Source organism: Salvia hispanica, chromosome 6 (genome assembly GCF_029641045.1).
Source record: "Salvia hispanica isolate PSC_SH4W2 chromosome 6, Shi_PSC_v1, whole genome shotgun sequence".
In the NCBI taxonomy this organism is placed as follows: domain Eukaryota; kingdom Viridiplantae; phylum Streptophyta; class Magnoliopsida; order Lamiales; family Lamiaceae; genus Salvia; species Salvia hispanica.
This window is the reverse complement of record NC_142697.1, coordinates 48019884-48040041: the sequence shown is the minus strand read 5'-3', so window position 1 is coordinate 48040041 and position 20158 is coordinate 48019884. Positions and strand designations below refer to the sequence as shown.

The 20158-nt window shown below is 37.3% G+C and overlaps 2 protein-coding genes and 1 pseudogene across 2 annotated transcripts; all 3 read left to right on the top strand.

Moving 5' to 3' along the window:
- The first annotated feature begins 3316 nt into the window (after window positions 1–3316).
- LOC125207863 (RING/U-box superfamily protein) lies at window positions 3317–7567 on the top strand. Its single transcript, XM_048107364.2, has 9 exons — window positions 3317–3933; window positions 4823–4874; window positions 4999–5044; window positions 5295–5376; window positions 5480–5621; window positions 5696–5798; window positions 6009–6075; window positions 6532–7122; window positions 7221–7567. Exons 1-8 carry the CDS (start codon window positions 3742–3744, stop codon window positions 7111–7113), a joined length of 1266 nt encoding a protein of 421 aa, XP_047963321.2. The 5' UTR covers window positions 3317–3741; the 3' UTR covers window positions 7114–7122; window positions 7221–7567.
- A 1225-nt stretch (window positions 7568–8792) lies between these two features.
- LOC148924119 ((+)-larreatricin hydroxylase, chloroplastic-like) lies at window positions 8793–10789 on the top strand (annotated as a pseudogene).
- Window positions 10790–14916: 4127 nt separating this feature from the next.
- Window positions 14917–18806, top strand: LOC125207049 (polyphenol oxidase I, chloroplastic-like). The gene is made up of 3 exons (XM_048106256.2): window positions 14917–15435; window positions 16588–17391; window positions 18306–18806. Exons 1-3 carry the CDS (start codon window positions 14917–14919, stop codon window positions 18645–18647), a joined length of 1665 nt encoding a protein of 554 aa, XP_047962213.2. The 3' UTR covers window positions 18648–18806.
- Window positions 18807–20158: the final 1352 nt, after the last annotated feature.

The window sequence follows — 20158 nt, the reverse complement described above, 5'->3', positions numbered from 1 at the left end:
AACTAATTAGGATAACCAACCTTAACAAAAATTGTTGGTTTCATAATTTTGAGAATAATTTAATACTAATGTAAATTATAGGTTAGCCGAGCTACAACCATTTATTTATATCGAGAGGGTAATTTTGTGTTGAATGAGTGATCCATTTAAATCTTCATTTTGAAATTTGATATCAAACTTTTTATTACTATTGTTTTCGATATGCAATTTCTACACAACTATAGTAACCACATTAAAGCGTTTACAATAATTGTCTAGTGGTGGTTGAGAAAAAAAAGATTCATAAGTCTACATCATGAAAAGGCATATTAAAATATTTTTTAAATGCTAACTAATTAACTCTATAATTGACTTGCACTATAGTACATAGGATTTCCCAACACATTTTTTTGTGACACTGGAGTAACGAATTTCGAACAATTTTATTTAAAGATTGATTATAGTTTGGATATGGTTTTATAATTTGGTTCTGTTGTATTGTTGTCATTTTCTCGTGATTGTTTGTTGACGATCTGAGAGGTATTTTTGTTCTCACTTATTTTTTTCTTATTTTGTGTGCATGTAGAATAATTTTTTGCAAATTTGTTAGTTCCTCAAACTTTCCGAAGACATATTAGCAACTAGGGATGTGATCAGGTCCATAAGTAAAATTCTATCAAAAAGCAAAGCAAATCTCAACCATTGGATCCTGTGATGTAACCGTTAGATTAATGTCATGTGTCATCTAATAATGTAGATTGTGTAGTCAAATAATGTAGCTCGGCTAATACTGTAACGTGCTTTAGTCTAATAATGTAGATTGCGCAGTCTAATAATGTAGCACAGTTAATAATGTAACGCTTTTAGTGTAATAATGTAACTCGGATATTAAGATCACAACCATCCATTCTAAGAATCCAAGGACTGAGATTTGTTTTGATTTTGGACAAAATTTGCCTTATGTACCATAGTGGGCCCCTTAGCAACCAAATTAATATATAATCATAATATGATTAATATCCAAAATCCAAATAATGACACAAGATAGATGAAATTTATTTGCTGAATTGGGTGAAGGAAACAAAGCAAGTACTACCACTGAACTTAGGTTTATAAGGAAACTTCCTAAATTTTTTTGTCTCAATAATCGCCGAACCACCACACCATAAAAAATACTACCAATTGTACAATATTGCCATATGACCCCAAAAGATAAATCGAGTTTAATTAGGGACAAATAATTGAACCAAATCAAATTGAAATAGTATTAAATTAAGTTCGAATTTTTAGATTGGATTGGATTGGATTTTCATTTTCAAAATTCAAATTTATAGTCTGATTCAACTGATTTTTTGAAACCAAAATCAAGTAGTATTAGTATTTTACCATACATGAAAACTACCTAAACAAATAATTTGACATTCATACCACGATAAAGTTGAAACATATATAATGAAGTGAACTCAAATTTTGAAACCATTGAAACTAATGATAACTAGTACTCCACACTAGTTATAATTGGAACCCTAAGCTATATATGTCATTATTACATTCCATTGTCTTAGGAATATGATTATATACTACTTATTTTCATACACAATAGTAAAACTATTGCAATGATAAGACAAAAAGTGAAATTAAAAGAAGAAAAAGGGCCAAAAAAGCAATACATTATTGCACAAACTACAAACCAAAAAATTGATAATGATAGTGTAGGGGCATTTGTATACACGCATGATAAGCTTGCGCGTACAACTCTTTCATTTTTATCTTATTCTTTTTTTATATTTACATGAGCATTAAAGGACCTCAAATTAATGAGTTGCATATGAATTAGACTTATGTACTCTATTCAATATTCATGTGTACAATCGGTATTTTATACTATGTCCGAAACACTCGCAACAACCGGACCACAAATTATTATTATTTTTATATATATTTTAAAATTATAATAATATTTATTTATAAAACAAAAAGTGATAAATAAAAGGCATACTTAAAATTTTAAATATACATATTTTAAATAAAATATTAAAAAAATAAATGAAGAATTAAGTGAAAAAGGTAAAGACAACAATGAAAATTTTTCAGTGAAAATTTGAATCACAAAATTGACACATGGATCAATGTGAGTGGCTAGTTTTACTCGGCCTGGATCACACTATAGTCTGCATAAATCGCTCATGCCCCGATCCACGGCTCGCGTTCCAATCCCTCACAACACATGTGTCAAGGCCACGTATCAAGTCCAGCCCAAAATCGACACATATCACTACAAAAACTAATCTTTTTAGAACACAAAAATTGAGACGCAATTACTATCGTTTGATTTTTTTTAAATAATCATAATATAGGACGCAAAAGAAAATGTTCCTAAGTTGATTAAACTTTTGCTTTATTTAGGACGATTGTATCTATGTCCCATAATTTTAGTTGGGACACCAACAATAAGTGTACTTAAAGCGTTACTCATATAGTTAGATACACAAATTAGTGTTCTTAATAACATTAAAAAAATGTCCTCAGCCGCTTTTTTTTATTGTAGTGCATGGATCAATGTGAGTGGCTAGTTTCACTCGGTCTGGATCACACTATAGTCTGCATAAATGGCCCATACCCCGGTCCACGGCTCGCCTTGCTATCCCCCCCGCAGCGCATATGCCAAGACCCATGTATTGAACATGTCCTAATGCCTAATGATTTATGTTTATGATTTAAATCCAGACTTATTGATTCAACAAGAAGTGTGATAAGAGGTGAACTCATCTTCATTCTTCATATAAAAAATAACACAAATAAAAATATAGTAAAAAATTAAAAAGAATAAAAGAAGAAAAGAATAAAAAGGAAGATATATATTCCTCAATTTTATTATTTATTCTCAAGTCCTCGATTCTTTCCGGCTATTCCACTCCACCCCTTTGCTTCTGTGCCAAGACCCATGTATTGAACATGTCCTAATGCCTAATGATTTATGTTTATGATTTAAATCCAGACTTATTGATTCAACAAGAAGTGTGATAAGAGGTGAACTCATCTTCATTCTTCATATAAAAAATAACACAAATAAAAATATAGTAAAAAATTAAAAAGAATAAAAGAAGAAAAGAATAAAAAGGAAGATATATATTCCTCAACTTTATTATTTATTCTCAAGTCCTCGATTCTTTCCGGCTATTCCACTCCACCCCTTTGCTTCTGTCCATTGCACTCCCACTCATTAATTAGAATCCTAATCCCCATGATTACGAAATTAATTTCTTCGCCAATTAGGGAAATTAATCGGCTAAAAATCGAAACTTTCGAATGTTTTTTCAAGGAACATTATTAGTTTCAAATTTTCTGATAATGAGATGACGAATTAAATTCAAAAATATATATGTCGACGTCTCTGCAGTGTTCTTCTCTCTCCAATTTTGTTTAATTAATGGCATAAACACCGAATCTAGTAGATATATACACACACAAGGCACGTATATGTATCGATTCACACACGCAAAACAACACAGATATCAACAGAGAAAGAAAGTTCTGATCTTGTTCCATCTTCTCTCTCTTTCTCTCCGTTTGGAGTTGCACACACATGTATATGTATGAAGGCACATAGTTTACCTGTGTATAGTTGAGAATTGATTATCAAGATTCAATTCTTTCGAAAAATTGGTGTTTATCTTGAGTGGAATTGGGGGTTTATGTTGGGATGCAGTGAGAATTTAGGTGGGATTGAGGTATTTGGGGGTTAATTGAGAGGGATTGGTGATGGGGAATAAATTGGGGAGGAGGAGGCAGGTGGTGGATGAGAAGTACACTAGGCCTCAGGGGTTGTACCAGCACAGAGATGTGGATCATAAGAAGCTTCGGAAGCTGATTCTTGACTCCAAGCTGGCGCCTTGCTACCCTGGTGATGATGATTCTGCCTGTGACCTTGAGGAGTGCCCCATTTGCTTCTTGGTTTGTGTTCTTCTTTTCATTTGAGGAGATGTTGTTTAATTTTATTTGTTCTCTGAAATGAAAATGTGGTGGGATTGTGTTGGGATAAAATTGGGGGGAATTGACTCTTTTGGAAGAAGTTAAGAATGTGTGATGGTATGGGAATTGGAGAAAGGTTTTGTTACAAGAATTGTTGATAAGGAACTTGAATTTGATTGTTGTAATTAGTGTATGGTTAGGTAATAGCTTGGAATGATAAGTGGATTGTGTTTCGATAGTTGCTTTCGTCTATGAATTTGGAGTCAGTGTGATACTTGTTTCGGTCTTGATGGCCGATGGTTTGTTGCCGCGTTTCTTGTATAATGCGAATAGGTTGTAATTGAAGTAGTCTACAAGAATTGTTAATGGGGAACTTGAATTTGGTTGTTGTATTTATTAGAGTTTGGTAATATCTTGAAACAATTAGTGGATTATGTTTCAACAATTGCGTTAATCTATAAATTTGGAGTTACGTGACACTTGTTTCAGTCTTGACGACCGATAGTTTGTTCTTGCGTTTATTGTATAATTCATAATAGGTTGTCTTTTTCTATGTGAGATGCCTGTCATTTAATGCATACCCTTCTTGGTTTGGGATGTAACGAACTAGTTTACATGAATTGTTAACGGGGAGCTTGAATTTGATTGTTATCCTTATTGTAGTTAGGTGATAGTTTGAAAAAATAAGTGGATTATGTTTCAATACTTGCTTTGATCTATAAATTTGGAATTTTGTGATAGCTGTTCACTGTTCAGCCTTGATGATTGATTGTTTGTAGTGTTTCTTGTATAATGTGTGATAGGTTGTCTTTTTTCTATGCGAGATGCCTGTTGTATAATGTATATCTTTCTTGGTGTTGGGTGTTTTCAGTACTATCCAAGTCTTAATCGGTCAAGATGCTGCACGAAAGGCATTTGTACAGGTATAGATTCTTGCTTGTTTCTTAGTTCAACTAAATGTTCTTCCTTTTTTTTCCTGTTAAGTGATGAATGTTCATTATTTTTTTCTTGTGTTATTTTATTTTGCTAAACTGCTCCCACTTTTAGAGTGTTTTTTGCAGATGAAGACCCCCAATTCGACGCGGCCTACACAGTATCCTTAATTTCATAGATCTGAGTTTGGTCAGAATTGTTTGTGTTGGTTCCCTTTGAAACAGAGAAAAGGAAAGGAGAGATTGCATGTCTATGAGTTAGATGTTACACATAACTGAGTCAAACCGCACGAAACACACAAACACACAGACAAACAAACACATATCATAACAGTATTTGCTCATGGAAAGTTGTGTTTGAGTTTGTTACATGTAAAGTTTTTCAACTTGTGCTTGTCTTAACTGTTAAAGGTGTCCATTCTGCAAAACCTCAAATTATGCTGTGGAATACCGAGGTGTTAAGACGAAGGAGGAGAAAAGCATAGAACAACTTGTAAGAGTGGTTTGCTGTTGATCTGCAGTCTTAACTTGCTAGTTTCCTTGGTATTCTTGAACACACTCATCACTGAAATGTTCACTATAATTTGCACCTACAGGAAGAACAACGAGTCATTGAGGCCAAAATAAGGATGAGGCATCAAGAGCTTCAGGATGAAGAAAAGTTTATGAAACTAAGAGAAGTAAGCTCTTCTAGCAGTATGAGAGCACCAACTGAGGTTGAATATCACTCGACCCAAGGTAACTGATCTAAGCTGCTTGCAGCATATATTGATTTCTTATTCGTGTAATCATTGCGCTTTGCCTGTACACAGCGCCCACTTCTGTTTCTGCTATAGAATCTGAGGAAATTACTGCTTCACATGAGTCCAGTGAAACTTCAGCAATAAGACCACCACAACGCCAAAGGCAGACTAGGTATGGCATTTCTGCTTGATCTATTTAGAAGAACCCATTGCTATTTATAGTTATTCGCACATTTGGAATTTTCAGAAAGTGTCCTGATTATCAAATGGTTTTTTCCAACCTGCAACTATGAAATTAGTGATTGCTACTTTGAGATTTAGTGGATGGTTGAACATGTGACAGAAATTTCTTGTGTTAATTTCCTTTTGAATCTGAATGCAGGGAGGATGAATTTGACCTAGATCTTGAGGACATCATGGTTATGGAAGCAATTTGGCTGTCTATTCAGGTGCTGTTTTTCGACATTTCAGTTTACAGTTAATCTCATAATATTTGCTCTTGGGAACCAGAGCTCTGTTGTCTATACTATATCATACGTATTTGCCAATCTTGGATAGTCGTCGCATGAATGGAGGCATTGTAAAATCATGGTAAATATAATTTCTTGGTAGGACATCCTTTCATGAGAACGGATATATATAAAGAAATAAGACAGTTATTGCTTCATATTTTCATCGTCAAACCTATATAGCAATCTTGAATGAATCATCCAAATCTGTTCTTAGTTTTACACGAAAACCAACGTGCTTTACTTCCAACACAGATTTAACTCTCATTTCAAGAATTTTTTGGGAATATTTTACTTTTGTTCGATTGGAATATTGGACCCTGAATTGGGATACACTAATAAGGCAATTTGATACTAACTTGAGTTTTCAACTGTATGTCCTCGATGATTATATAGGAAAATGGCAGGCATCAAGATCTATCTTACAGTGATGCAGTTCAGTCAGGAGAATACATTGTAGACAATCGCAGCTCATTAGCAGAAATAGTTCCTGCTGCAGCTGGATCATCGTCGTCCCCCTCTGGTGGTCTTGCTTGCGCTATCGCAGCCCTTGCTGAACGTCAGCAGGTCAGCGGAGGGACCCCTACCAGCTATGGCGGCGACATGTCTGGATATAACGTGTCTGGGAGCAGCAGGTATTCCAACGGTGAGGGGCAGGAATCTGAAAATTATTTTCCCGCAGAGAGTGGCACTATGGTATCACCCGACAGCCAGCTGGCAATGACCGGGGATGCTGGAGAATGGGCTGATCACCGATCTCAAATGGCTGAATTAGGAACTAGTTACGGAGGCTCTGATGAATTTGGCGATGTTGGCAGTCCCTCTGCCCCCCAGGAAGACGAGAACCACAGCAGCGTCCAACCTGTCGCAGGATCAATAATCCCCGAGAGTTTCGAGGAGCAAATGATGCTAGCCATGGCCGTTTCACTGGCTGAGGCTCGAGCAAGGACTAGTACTCCGGGAGTAGCTTGGCACTAAGCTCGTGAGGTCAGTCTTAGTCGCTAGAATCATGAAACGAAACTGCTTTAGCAGATGGAATCTGTTTGCTGATTGCACTTTTGTCTTCTTGGCCGTGTGAATCACAGGTTATCGTTCATTGGGTGCGTTTTCCTCATACCTAGAGAAATATCGTGGGAGCATCTCCGTGTTTGGCTGCACAGCCGAGGACTCAATAGGGAGAGTTTACTACGTTGAATCCGAGCTTGAGGCCGTTGTTTTCGATTATCTGGCTGGAAACAGTGCCATCTCTTGGGAGATGGATGGATTGTACATATAGATTTACACACACAAGTATATCAGTGGTCTCTGAATTTGTGGTTTGCTATGGAGATGGTGCTCAGATTAAATATGTATGGGGAATTAAGGAATAGTAGATTTTCTTGTTAAAACAGGCAGATTCTTTTAGTATGTGATTTTATTTCTTTTCTTTTTAGTTGCAATTGTGTTTTACATTGGTATTTCTCATCTGATGTTCGAGGTGGGCCGTTGAAGCCCAACTCAGGCCCATTAAGGCCTTGTCAGGTTGAGGCCATCTCAACCCAAGCCCACATAAAGTGAGCCGGGCCGGGCCGGGCTGGGCTGGGCTGAGTGTAGTAGTATAATAAATTGCACCTAATACAAAAGTTCAATAATTAGGTATTATGCGTGAATTAAATTATTAAAAAGTATACAGTAGATCTAGCCGTTCCTAAATAAAGAGAAAATAGTATCTACAAAGTCAACTTTTCAATTCATTTTTATATCAAACATTTTGGCGGTTCAAATATCAATTCCTTCATTAATTAATTCAAAGCCTATTGATTTCTAAATTATAAGTAATTACTAATTTATTCCATAATAATGATAATAATAAATCATCGAAATATGTAAGAATTCAAAATTGAGATGGAACAGATTAGTTTCCGAACAGAATCTTAGTAAGCAAAATATAAGTTTTTCATATAATAACCATTTTTTAATCAATTTTCACATATGTGCATTTTGCAATGGAAACACACTAACCCTAAGTGAAGTTTAAAAATAAGTTTGTATAAGTATTTTCTTTTAATAAGTGAAGTTTTCTTATTATAGTGTGATAATACTATTGTAAATTCTAAAATCATTGAAGTTCTATAATGTGATCTCTTATTGTTGAAGTAAACTATTTACAATGAAGACTTGGTTGCGAGTGGCACAGTGCAAACAGTGTATCTAAAACCTAGCAATAATCAATATCATAATCGCATTAAATTCAATTTATCAAAATATGGAATTCTCACACCTATTCATAAACACATGCATCCTCACCAATGCAAACATCACCAAACTCATATATAATATTAGGGTCTCCCCTTCCACTAACTTTTTCCACTCACATTTCATTTAAAACTCATATTTATATGGGATCCCTACTCCACTAACTTTTTTCCACACGTTTTCTTAACATTTCTTAAAATCCATCCAGCCAAGAAATGAAACTCCTAATGGCGGACGGATGGAATAGTAACTTATAGCGGAAATTGACATTTAAATCATCAAATTTGGTCAAAATCTGGTCTATTACACAAAGTTTGAAATCCGCCAGTTAAATCACGAAGTTTCAGTTTTTCTAGTCTTTACATGAATCGAATTCTAGGTAGAATCTTTGTTGACGTGATTGAGATTTAAATCACGAAAAAATGCATGTATAATCCAAGTGTAATTAAAAGGATCTTGATCTTAAAGTTGGATTGAGATTTCAAGATGAATTTCAATGCAGTTCTACTTAAAATTCTTCCTATGGATAAACTAGAAAAATTGAAATTTCGTAATTTAATCAGCGGATTCTATCTACCGTAATTCTACCACAACTATGTTTTTTTTTTTTGTCAAAGGTCCACAGCTCCTGGCTCTTCTTCCCGTTCCACCGATGGTACCTCTTCTTCTTCGAGAGGATCCTCGGGAGCCTCCTCGACGACCCCACCTTCGCCATTCCCTACTGGAACTAAATGATCGGCTCCCCGGACTCCGCCACCGACTTCATGGGGAAACCCTACCGAGCCAGCGAAGCCCCCCAGCGGCGGGGGTGGATCCTCCGAGCGAGGCTCCCACACCGCGATCCACGTGTGGGCCGGGGACCCCAGAAACAAGTTCCGCGAGGACATGGGCAACTTCTACTGGGCCGGGCGGGACCCGCTCTTCTACAGCCACCACGCGAACGTCGACAGAATGTGGCCGATTGCCTCGACTACAGGAAAATGGGATACGAGTACGAAGAGAGCCAGACGCCGTGGAAGAACTACCGGCCGCTGAAGAAGGCGGTTCCGGCCAATATCAGGAACCTCGCCAAGACGGCGCAGGCTCTGGAGAAGGTCAATTTCCCAATCACTCTCTACAACACTGTCAAGGTGATACATACATTTATTCAGTCTCATCTAGTTTTCTCCATCAATCTTGAATATACTAGTCCCTCAATTCCCTCATAATTGATGCGAAACTTTTTGACACGAAGTTTAAAAAAGGGATGTTGAGTGTGTTAAATAAATAGTTAAAAAAAAAGTGATAGAGTAAAGTAGAAAGAGAATAAAGTAAAAAAGAGAAAAAAAATTACTTCCTTCGTCCCTGAAATTTTGTCACATTTTTCTATTTTCCTCCCTCCCACAAAATTTGTCACATTTCACTTTTTATCATTTTTGGTTGTGAACCCTACATGCCACTAACTTATTCCCACTCACATTTTATTATAAAACTAATACTTCTTTCGTTTCTTCATAGTTGAGTCATTTTTTCATTTCGAGAAGTTTCTTCATATTTCTATATATGTAACTTTTTTTCTCTTTTTTACTTTACTCTCTCTTATTTTATTCTCTTTACTTTATTCTCTCTATTTTTTCCTCTCTTACTTTTTTTTATCTATTTATTTAATAAACCCACATTCTTTTCTAAAACTATGTGCCGAAAAGTTTCGCCTCAACTATGAAGAAACGGAGGGGGTACAACTTTAAAGCAGGATCCACTTCCTACCAACATTTTCAACTCACTTTTTATGGAAATGACTCAACTATGAGAGAATTTCCAAAAATAGAAAAATGACTCAACTATGAAGGAACGGAGGGAGTACTGCTATTCCGTCTATTCATGAAAAATATGAACTCTTTCCTTTTTAGCTAAACATTTTTAATTTTGGAAACTTTTTTAATTAGTCTCTAATGAGGTGAGGCACATGCCCGCGAACAATACTTTAAAAACTTTTTCTATCTATCTATCTATCTATCTATCTATCTATCTTTATCAATTATGCATTAAAACTCGTGCTAAACCAAATATCTCTGATAATTTCTCATACGTGTCACAAGGTTATTGTGGCGAAGCCGAGCAAGGGGAAGGCGGACGAGGTCCTCGTGATTGAGGACATCGTCACCGACAACACCAGGTCATCAAGTTCGACGTGTTCGTCGACGACGAGGACGAGAAGCCCGAGGAGGTCGACCGGGCTGAGTACGCCGGGGCGTTTACGCAGCTGCCGCACAGGGTGAAGGCGAAGAAGAGCACCGGAAACCTCAGGTTGAACTTGAAGGAGCTCTATGAGAACATTAATATCGCCGATGATGATCGCGTCGTCGTCACGATTGTTCCGACGATCAACGGCGGCGCTGTCACCATTGGCGGTATTAAGATCATCCCCCGTGTTGATTGATTTCCATTTCTCCATGTGTTTTATGTGGCTGAGTAATAATCCTTTGATTCTGTTTGAATAAAAAATGTTTCCATTCTGTTTCTTAGGAAACATTTTGTTTCTGAATGTTGATGTGTAATATTTTGGACTTTTCAAATGCATTTCAATTTTCTAATAAAATGATTGTTAACTACAAATCCATCCCACATCGTAAGTCTAAGAAAAGTTGAAATATGTATATAATTTTTGTCCAATAAAATATCTTCAGCAAGATCTCAGTTTGCAAGAAGTGCTCCAAGTGTTCAATGCAACGCCACATGGTATTGTAACCGGCAGAAATGAATTAGGGGAAAAATAAATGTACTTTTAGGTACGTAGATTAAAAACTCAAAAAAAATATATATAATTTTATAATTGATGTGAGAAGAAATTTTTCCAAAAGAAAAAATGTAATATATTTTATGGAACAAACTAAAAGGAAAAATTTGACATTTTTACTGAATCTCTGATGGCGATCAATATCCAACCCAACTCACTCATTTTCCTGTGATGGGAATCACTATTCATCTACTATTGTCACCTTAATACCCATCAATTTTGTACATTTTAAATTATGAAGGTTTTATTGCAAAATAAAGCCTAGTAGTACTTCATCTTAAATAAATGTACCCATCATTTTTGTACATTTTAAATTATGAAGGTTTTATTGCAAAATAAAACCCTAGTACTACATTTTAAATAAATGTACTTTTAGGTACATAGATTAAAAACCCAATTCACTCGTTTTCTTGTCATTATAATAATACTTCCTCCGGCCCATAGTAGATGCCACACTTTGGAGAAGGTACAAGATTTTAGGAGATGTTATTTTATGTGTTAAGTGGTGAGAGAAAATATAATTTTATAATTGATGTGAGAAGAAATTTTTTTCAAAAAAGGAAATGTGACATCTTTTATGGAACGAACTAAAAAGGAAAGTGTGACATTTTTATTAAATCTGTGATGGGGATCAATATACGACCCAGCTCACTCATTTTCCTGTGATGGGAATCAATATTCATCTACTATTGTCACCATAATACCCATCAATTTTGTACATTTTAAAATATGAAGGTTTTATTGCAAAATAAAAGCCTAGTAGTACTTCATTTTAAATAAATGTACTTTTAGGTATGTAGATTAAAAACCCTAATATTCCCTCTGTCTCATAGTAGATGTCACACTTGGGAGATGACACGTGATCTTAGGAGATGCTATTTTATGTGTTAAGTGGTGAGAGAAAATATAATTTTATAATAGATGTGAGAAGAAACTTTTTTCAAAAGAGGAAATGTGACATCTTTTGTGGAACAAACTAAAAAGGAAAGTTTGACATTTTTATTGAATCTCTGATGGGGATCAATATCCGACCCAACTCGCTCATTTTCCTGTGATGAGAATCAGTGGCGGATCCAGGACTCATAAACGGAGGGGGCGAAATATATATTAGTAGGTTGGTTTAGGGCGAAAATGACAATTTTTTTCGATTTTCGGGGCGACGTCGGAGCAAACGGAGCGGGCGGACATGGTAATTTTATGTCCGGATAAGAGGAAATTAGCGTGCATCCTATTCATAAACACATGCATCCTCACCAATGCAAACATCACCAAACTCATATATGATATTAGGGTCTCACCTTCCACTAACTCCTTCCACTCATATTTCATTTAAAACTCATATTTATATGTGGGATCCCTATTCCACTAACTTTTTTCCACACGTTTTCTTAACATTTCTTAAAATCCATCCCGCCAAGAAATGAAACTCCTAATGGTGGACGGATGGAGTAGTAGCTTATAGCGGAAATTGACATTTAAATCATCAAGTTTGGTCAAAACCTGGTCTATTCCACAAACTTTGAAATCCGCGAATTAAATCACCAAGTTTCAGTTTTTATAGTCTTTCCCATGAATCGAATTTTAGGTAGAATCTTTGTTGACGTGATTGAGAATTAAATCACGAAAAAATGCGTGTATAATCCATAGAGTAATTAAAAAGGATCTCGATCTTAAAGTTGAATCGAGTTTTTAAGATGGATTTCACTGTAGAAATGCAAATATGCTACTTAAAATTCTACCTATGGGTAAACTAGAAAAATTGAAATTTCGTAATTTAATCAGCGGATTCTATCTGCCCTAACTTATAAAGTTCCTAACAACAATGTTTTCTTTTTGTCAAAGGTTCACAACTCGTGGCTCTTCTTCCCGTTCCACCGATGGTACCTCTTCTTCTTCGAGAGGATCCTCGGGAGCCTCCTCGACGACCCCACCTTCGCCATTCCCTACTGGAACTAAATGATCAGCACCCCGGACTCCGCCACCTACTTCATGGGGAAACCCTACCGAGCCGGCGACGCCGTCCCCCCATGCCACTAATTTATTTCCAGTCACATTTTATTATAAAACTAATACTCCCTCCGTTTCTTCATAGTTGAGTCATTTTTTCATTTTAAGAAGTTTCTTCATATTTCTATATATGGTAACTTTTTTCTCTTTCTTACTTTACTCTCTTATTTTATTCTCTTTATATTTTATTCTTTCTACTTTTTTCTCTCTACTTTTTTATCTATTTATTTAACACATTCACATTCTTTTCTAAAACTTCGTGCCGAAAAGTTTCGCCTCAACTGTGAAGAAACGGATAGAGTACTACTTTAAAAGTAGGACCCACTTCCTACCAACATTTTCAACCCACTTTCTATTATATTTCTTAAATTTCGTGCCCAGTCAAATTGTGACAATATTTAAGGAACGGAGGGAGTACTATATATGGAAATGACTCAACTATGAGGGAATTTCCCAAAATGGAAAAATGACTTAATTATGAAGGAAATGAGGGAGTACTGCTATTCCGTCTATTAATGAAAAATATGAACTCTTTCATTTTTAGCTAAACATTTTAATTAGTCTCTAATGCGGTGAGGCACATTTTCCGCGAACAATACTTTAAAAACTTTTTCTATCTATCTGCCTATCTATCTTTATCAATTATGCTCCATCCCACATCGTAAGTCTAAGAAAAGTTGAAATATGTATATAATTTTTGTCCAATAAAATATCTTCAGCAAGATCTCAGTTTGCAAGAAGTGCTCCAAGTGTTCAATGCAACGCCACATGGTATTGTAACCGGCAGAAATGAATTAGGGGAAAAATAAATGTACTTTTAGGTACGTAGATTAAAAACCCAAAAAAAAAATATATAATTTTATAATTGATGTGAGAAGAAATTTTTCCAAAAGAGAAAATGCGATATATTTTGTGGAACAAACTAAAAAGAAAAGTTTGACATGACGATCAATATCCAACCCAACTCACTCATTTTCCTGTGATGGGAATCACTATTCATCTACTATTGTCACCTTAATACCCATCAATTTTGTACATTTTAAATTATGAAGGTTTTATTGCAAAATAAAAGCCTAGTAGTACTTCATTTTAAATAAATGTACTTTTAGGTACGTAGATTAAAAACCCTAATACTCCTTCTGTTTCATAGCAGATGTCACACTTTCGAGATGGCACGTGATCTTAGGAGATGTTATTTTATGTGTTAAGTAGTGAGAAAAAATATAATTTTATAATAGATGTGAAAAGAAACTTTTTTCAAAAAAGTAAATGTGACATCTTTCGTGGAACAAACTAAAAAGAAAAGTGTGGCATTTTTATTGAATCTCTGATGGGGATCAATATCCGCCCAACTCACTCATTTTCCTGTGATGGGAATCAGTGGCAGATCCAGGATTCATAAACGAGGGGGCAAAATATATATTAGTAGGTTGATTTAGGGTGAAAATGATAATTTTTTTCAATTTTCGGGACGACGTCAGAGCAAACAAAGGGAGCGGACATGGTAATTTTACGTCCGGATAAGAGGAAATTACCCTGCCCCCTAGATTCGCCACTGATGGGAATCAATATCCATCTATTATTGTCACCATAATACCCATCAATTTTGTACATTTTAAATTATGAAGGTTTTATTGCAAAATAAAAGCCTGTACTTCACTTTAAATATCATAATTACATTAATTAAATTCAATTTATTAAGATATGGAATCACACGCCTATATTAACACATGCATCCACACCAATGCAACCATCACTAAAACATGGCTTCTCTTCAATCTTCCTTCACGGTGCTCGCCACCACCCCCACCACCAATGCACGCCGGAGCCACCGCTTCAACATCTCCTGCAGCAGCATAGACCGCCGCAACATGCTGCTCGGGCTAGGCGGGCTGTACGGCGCCAGCAGCCTCGTCTCGGGCCAGAGAGCCCGCGCCGAGCCGATCCAACCTCCGGACATAAGCAAGTGCGACACCACCGGCACCATCACCGATGGCGAGCAGACGGAGAGCCTCGACGTCAACTGCTGCCCGCCCTACACCGACGTCAAGTCCAATTACGTGCTGCCGTCGTTCCACAAGCTCCGGGTGCGCCCGTCCGCGAACAGGCGCAACCTGAGCCACCACTACATAGCCAAGTACCAGCTGGCGCTCAAGAAGATGAGGGACCTCGACGTCACCGACCCGGACGACCCCCGTGGCTTCACGCAGCAGGCCAACATCCATTGCGCTTACTGCAACGGGCAATACGACCAGCAGGACTACCCTGGCACTGATCTCCAGGTTAGTAGCGAACTCCAGGGGCTTAAGCTTCTACCAATTTTGAGAATATACTCCCTCTCTCCCCTATTAAATGTCTCATTGTTCCTTTTTCGTCCGTCTGTCAATAACTGTCTCATTTCACTTTTATTATATTTGGTAATTGGAGCCTATATTTCACTTAGAGCTGACAATTTTTGACACGATACGATAACACAACACGAACCGACACGAAATTAATGGATTTGGGTCAGAACTTATTGGGTTCGTGCCCTTATCGGGTCGACCCATTAAGCACACGAAAATTTCATGTCGTGTTCGTGTCATGTTCGTGTTATCCGTTAACAAGTATGTTAATATTATAAATTCTTATTATTTTCATTTTTCAATATTTATTAAATGACTCTTACAATCTCATTTTTCAATACTTGTTGTTATAGTGTCGTGTTGACCCGAAGTGGTTCGTGTCGTTAATTGGTTCGTGTCGTGTTCGTGTCTGGGGGTAGTAGGTCGTGTTCGTGTTCGTGTTTGAGGTTTTCTTAACGGGTCGTGTTCGTGCTTGTTGTTATCGTGTTCGTGTCGTTATCGTGTCGACACGATAACGACCCGACACGCACGATTTGCCAGCCCTAAATTTTCACTAACTCATTCCACTTACATTTTATTATAAAATTGGTACTCCCTTCGTCCCGCTTTAGGAGTCCCGGTTGAGTCGGACACATGTTTTAAGAAAAAAGTGTTTGAGTGTGTAACAAATAAATATTGTACTGGATGTTGGGATTCACTTTTAATTGAGCGTCCAATAAATAAATGTTGTAGTGGATGTTAGGACCCACTTTTAATACTTTGTAGGCATTTTTTATTAACTTATCTCAACCGGGACTCCTAAAGCGAGACCCCCACAATTGATCAACCGGGACTCCTAAAACGAGACGGAGGGAGTATATAAAAGTAGGTCTCACATTCATTAACTTTTCTATCCACTTTACTACATAAAGGTAAAACAATTTCTTAAAATCTGTACCGGTCAAATATGAAACATTTAATCACAGACTTAAAATGAACAAAAGAAATTGATATTAATATATTTTCGAAAGGATAATCCATCTCATATTAGTAGTAGGAGTGTTACACAATAAAGTCCCTACCAACATTTTTAATTTTTTTCTATCAAAGGTCCACAACTCCTGGCTCTTCTTCCCGTTTCACCGATGGTACCTCTTCTTCTTCGAGAGGATCCTCGGGAGCCTCGTCGACGACCCCACCTTCGCCATTCCCTACTGGAACTGGGACAACCCTCGGGGCATGTACATGCCCGACATGTTCACCACCCCGGGCACCCCCGCCTACGACGCCAACCGCGACCAGGCCCACCTCCCCAACGCCGTCGTCAACCTCACCTTGAGGAGCACAAGCATCTACCCGCAGCAGCCCATCAAAAACAACCTCACCCTCATGTACAACGAAATGATCGGCCAGCCGGCCTCCGCCACCGACTTCATGGGGAAACCCTACCGAGCCGGCGACGCCCTCCCCGACGGCCCGGGAACCTCTGAGGGAGGCTCCCACACCGCGGTCCACGGGTGGGTCGGGGACCCCAGAAACAAGTTCGGCGAGGACATGGGCAACTTCTACTCTGCCGGGCGGGACCCGCTCTTCTACAGCCACCACGCGAACGTCGACCGAATGTGGGCCCTTTGGAAGGACATCCCCGCCCGCTACTCGAAGGACATCACCGAGGACGATTTCTTGAATTCCGCTTTCATGTTCTACGATGAGAACAAGAGGCTCGTCCGCGTCACTGTGGCCGACTGCCTTGACCACAGGAAAATGGGATACGAGTACGAACCGAGTGAAACTCCGTGGATGAACCAACGGCCGCAGAAGAGGGCGGTTCCGGCCAATATCCGGAAGCTCGCCAAGACAGCGCAGGCTCCGTACGAGGCCTTGTTCCCTCTCACTCTCAACAGCACTGTCAAGGTAATACAGAGATATTTACTCCGATGGCATCTTATAATTTTCTCTATCAATCTAGATTATACTGAGTACTCCCTCCGCTCCATAGTAGCAGAGGCGTTTCTTTTCAGCTCGCGATTTAAGAAAAATTGTGTTACGTGAGTTAAAATGAGTTTAAGTAAAGAAGAATAAAGTAGGAAATGAAAAAGTTACAACGATGAAGAGCGAATACAGTAAAAGAGAGTAAAGTACTCCCTCCATCCCAATTTAAAAGTCCTAATTAGTTATGGCACGTATTTTAAGAAATGTACAGAAAAGTTAGTTGAATAAGTTAGTGGTATATGAGTCTCACTTATATATACTCCTTCCGTCCCACGTTACTTGAGGCATTTCTTTTCGGCACGGGATTTAAGAAAGTTATGTTTAGTGAGTTAAGTAGAGGAGGGAATAAAGTATGTAAAAGAAGAGAGAGTAAAGTAAAAGAAAGAATAAAGTAGGTGTGAATAGATGCTTTGTTTTTAGCCAAAAAGAGAAATGACTCAAGTAACTTGGGACAACCCAAGAAGGAATACGACTCAAGTAACTAGGGACGGAGGGAGTATTACTTTTATAATAAAATGTAAGTGGAATAAGTTGATGGAATGTAGAACCTACTTACTTACTATTCGGGGTAAAAGTGAAATAGAACTCTTAAATTGGGATGGAAGAAAATAGCAAAATAGGACTCTTAAATTAGGACGAAGGGAGTAATTGAGAAGAAATATGTTGACTTTTACTGGGAATGACTCAACTACTATGGAATATACTAGAATGACAAAATAACTCAACTACTATGAAACGAAGGGAGTAAATGACATTTATTTCCATAAGTTGTTAGTATTCATCCATGAATCATGCTCTCTCTCTTTTCTAATAATTTCTTCGATACATATCACAAGGTTATTGTGGCGAAGCCGAGCAAGGGGAAGGCTGACGATGTCCTCGTGATCGAGGGCATCGTCACCGACAACACCAAGCTCATCAAGTTCGATGTGTTCGTTAACGACGAGTACGAGATGCCCGAGGAGGTCGACCGGGCTGAGTATGCCGGGGCGTTTACGCAGCTGCCGCATAGGGTGAAGGCGAAGGAGAGCACTAGAAGCCTGCGGTTGAACTTGAAGGAGCTCTATGAGAACATTAATATCGCCGATGATGATCGCGTCGTCGTCACGATTGTTCCGACGATCAACGGCGGCGCTGTCACCATTGGCGGCATTAAGATCATCCCCCGCGTTGATTGATTCCCATTTCCCCATGTGTTTTGTGTGGCTGAATAAACGTTTGATTCTGTTCGAATAAAAAATGTTTCTTTGGAAACATTTTGTTTTCTGAAAGTTGATGCGTAATATTTTGGACTTTTCAAATGCATTTCTATTTTCTAATAAAATGATTTCGATTCCTGTATTAGCAATAAATTTTTACTACCTCCGTCCCACAAATTTTGACAGACCTGGCACGGGTTTTAGTAATGGAAAGTGAGTTGAAAAAGTTAGTGGGACATGAGTTCTACTTTTAAAGTATTAATTTTATAATAAAATGTGAGAAAGAATGAGTTAGTGGAATATGAGGTCCACTATCAAAAATGATAAAAAGTGGAGTGTGTCAAAATTTGGGGGACGGACCAAAATAGTTTACTATTTCGGAAATTTAGAGGACAGAGGTAGTAATTTATTGTATGCAGACAATTATCAATATATTACAAAAAATTCAAATATGAACGAAAATAATTATAACTTACTCCCTCTGTCTGCAAATAAGAGTCCCGTTTTTTCATTTTAGTCCGTCCACGAATAGGAGTTCCGGTTACTTTTACCATAAATGGTAATAGGGTCTCACCTTTCGACTAACTCATTTCACTCACATTTTATTTAAAATTAATATAAACAAGTGGGACCCATATTCTAATAAATTTTTTCCACCTACTATTCTTAATAGTATTTCTTAACACTCGTGCCGTCAATGAATAAGACTCCTAATGGCGGACGGAGGGAGTACTACTTAATGGCGGAAATCTAACCAAAATTTCATTCTAACTGTTCGATGAAATGTTCAGCTGAATCTCGGTTTGCAAGAAGTGCTCCAAGTGTTCGATGCAACGCCACATAATATTGTTACCGTAAAGCCTAAATTTGGGGAAACAATATTTCTGAAGTGTGCATGGTGGAATTGTTGTATGTATGACATATTAATGATCGGTTACTCATTAAAGGATATTCTTATGCACTCAACCTTTTTTTGATGAAATGCCCAAAATAAAACTTGATCGTCTAATCTATGATGAGGATCAATATCCAACCCAGCTCACTCATTTTCCTGTGATGGGAATCAATATCCATTTACTATTAATCTCTATAATACACAACATTTTTGAACATTTTTAAATGTGAAGGTTTTATTGCAAAATAAAATTAAAGTACTACTCCCTCCGTTTCGCCATAGTTGAGGCGAAACTTTTCGGCACGGAGTTTTAGATAGAAATATTGGGTGTGTTAAATAAATAGATAAGAAAGTAAGAGGGATGAAAATGTAGAATAAATAAAGTATAAAGTGAATAAAGTAGAGAGAATAAAGTAATAGAGAGTAAAGTAAGAAAGAGAAAAAGGTTACCATATATAGAAATGATTCAACTATGAAGAAACTTCTCGAAATGGAAAAATGACTCAACTATAAAGAAACGGAGGAAGTACAACATTTTTAACAAATGTACTTTAAGATACGTAGATTAAAAACCCAATTCACTCATTTTCTTGTG

Excerpts from the sequence above, each read along its gene's own strand:
- LOC125207863 (XM_048107364.2), top strand. The coding sequence starts at position 3,742 with ATGGGGAATAAATTGGGGAGGAGGAGGCAGGTGGTGGATGAGAAGTAC. Across the intron at positions 5,045-5,294 it reads AATTCGACGCGGCCTACACA|GTGTCCATTCTGCAAAACCT; the intron begins GTATCCTTAATT and ends TAACTGTTAAAG. Across the intron at positions 6,076-6,531 it reads CAATTTGGCTGTCTATTCAG|GAAAATGGCAGGCATCAAGA; the intron begins GTGCTGTTTTTC and ends ATGATTATATAG.
- LOC125207049 (XM_048106256.2), top strand. The coding sequence starts at position 14,917 with ATGGCTTCTCTTCAATCTTCCTTCACGGTGCTCGCCACCACCCCCACC. Across the intron at positions 15,436-16,587 it reads ACCCTGGCACTGATCTCCAG|GTCCACAACTCCTGGCTCTT; the intron begins GTTAGTAGCGAA and ends TTTCTATCAAAG. Across the intron at positions 17,392-18,305 it reads CTCTCAACAGCACTGTCAAG|GTTATTGTGGCGAAGCCGAG; the intron begins GTAATACAGAGA and ends ACATATCACAAG.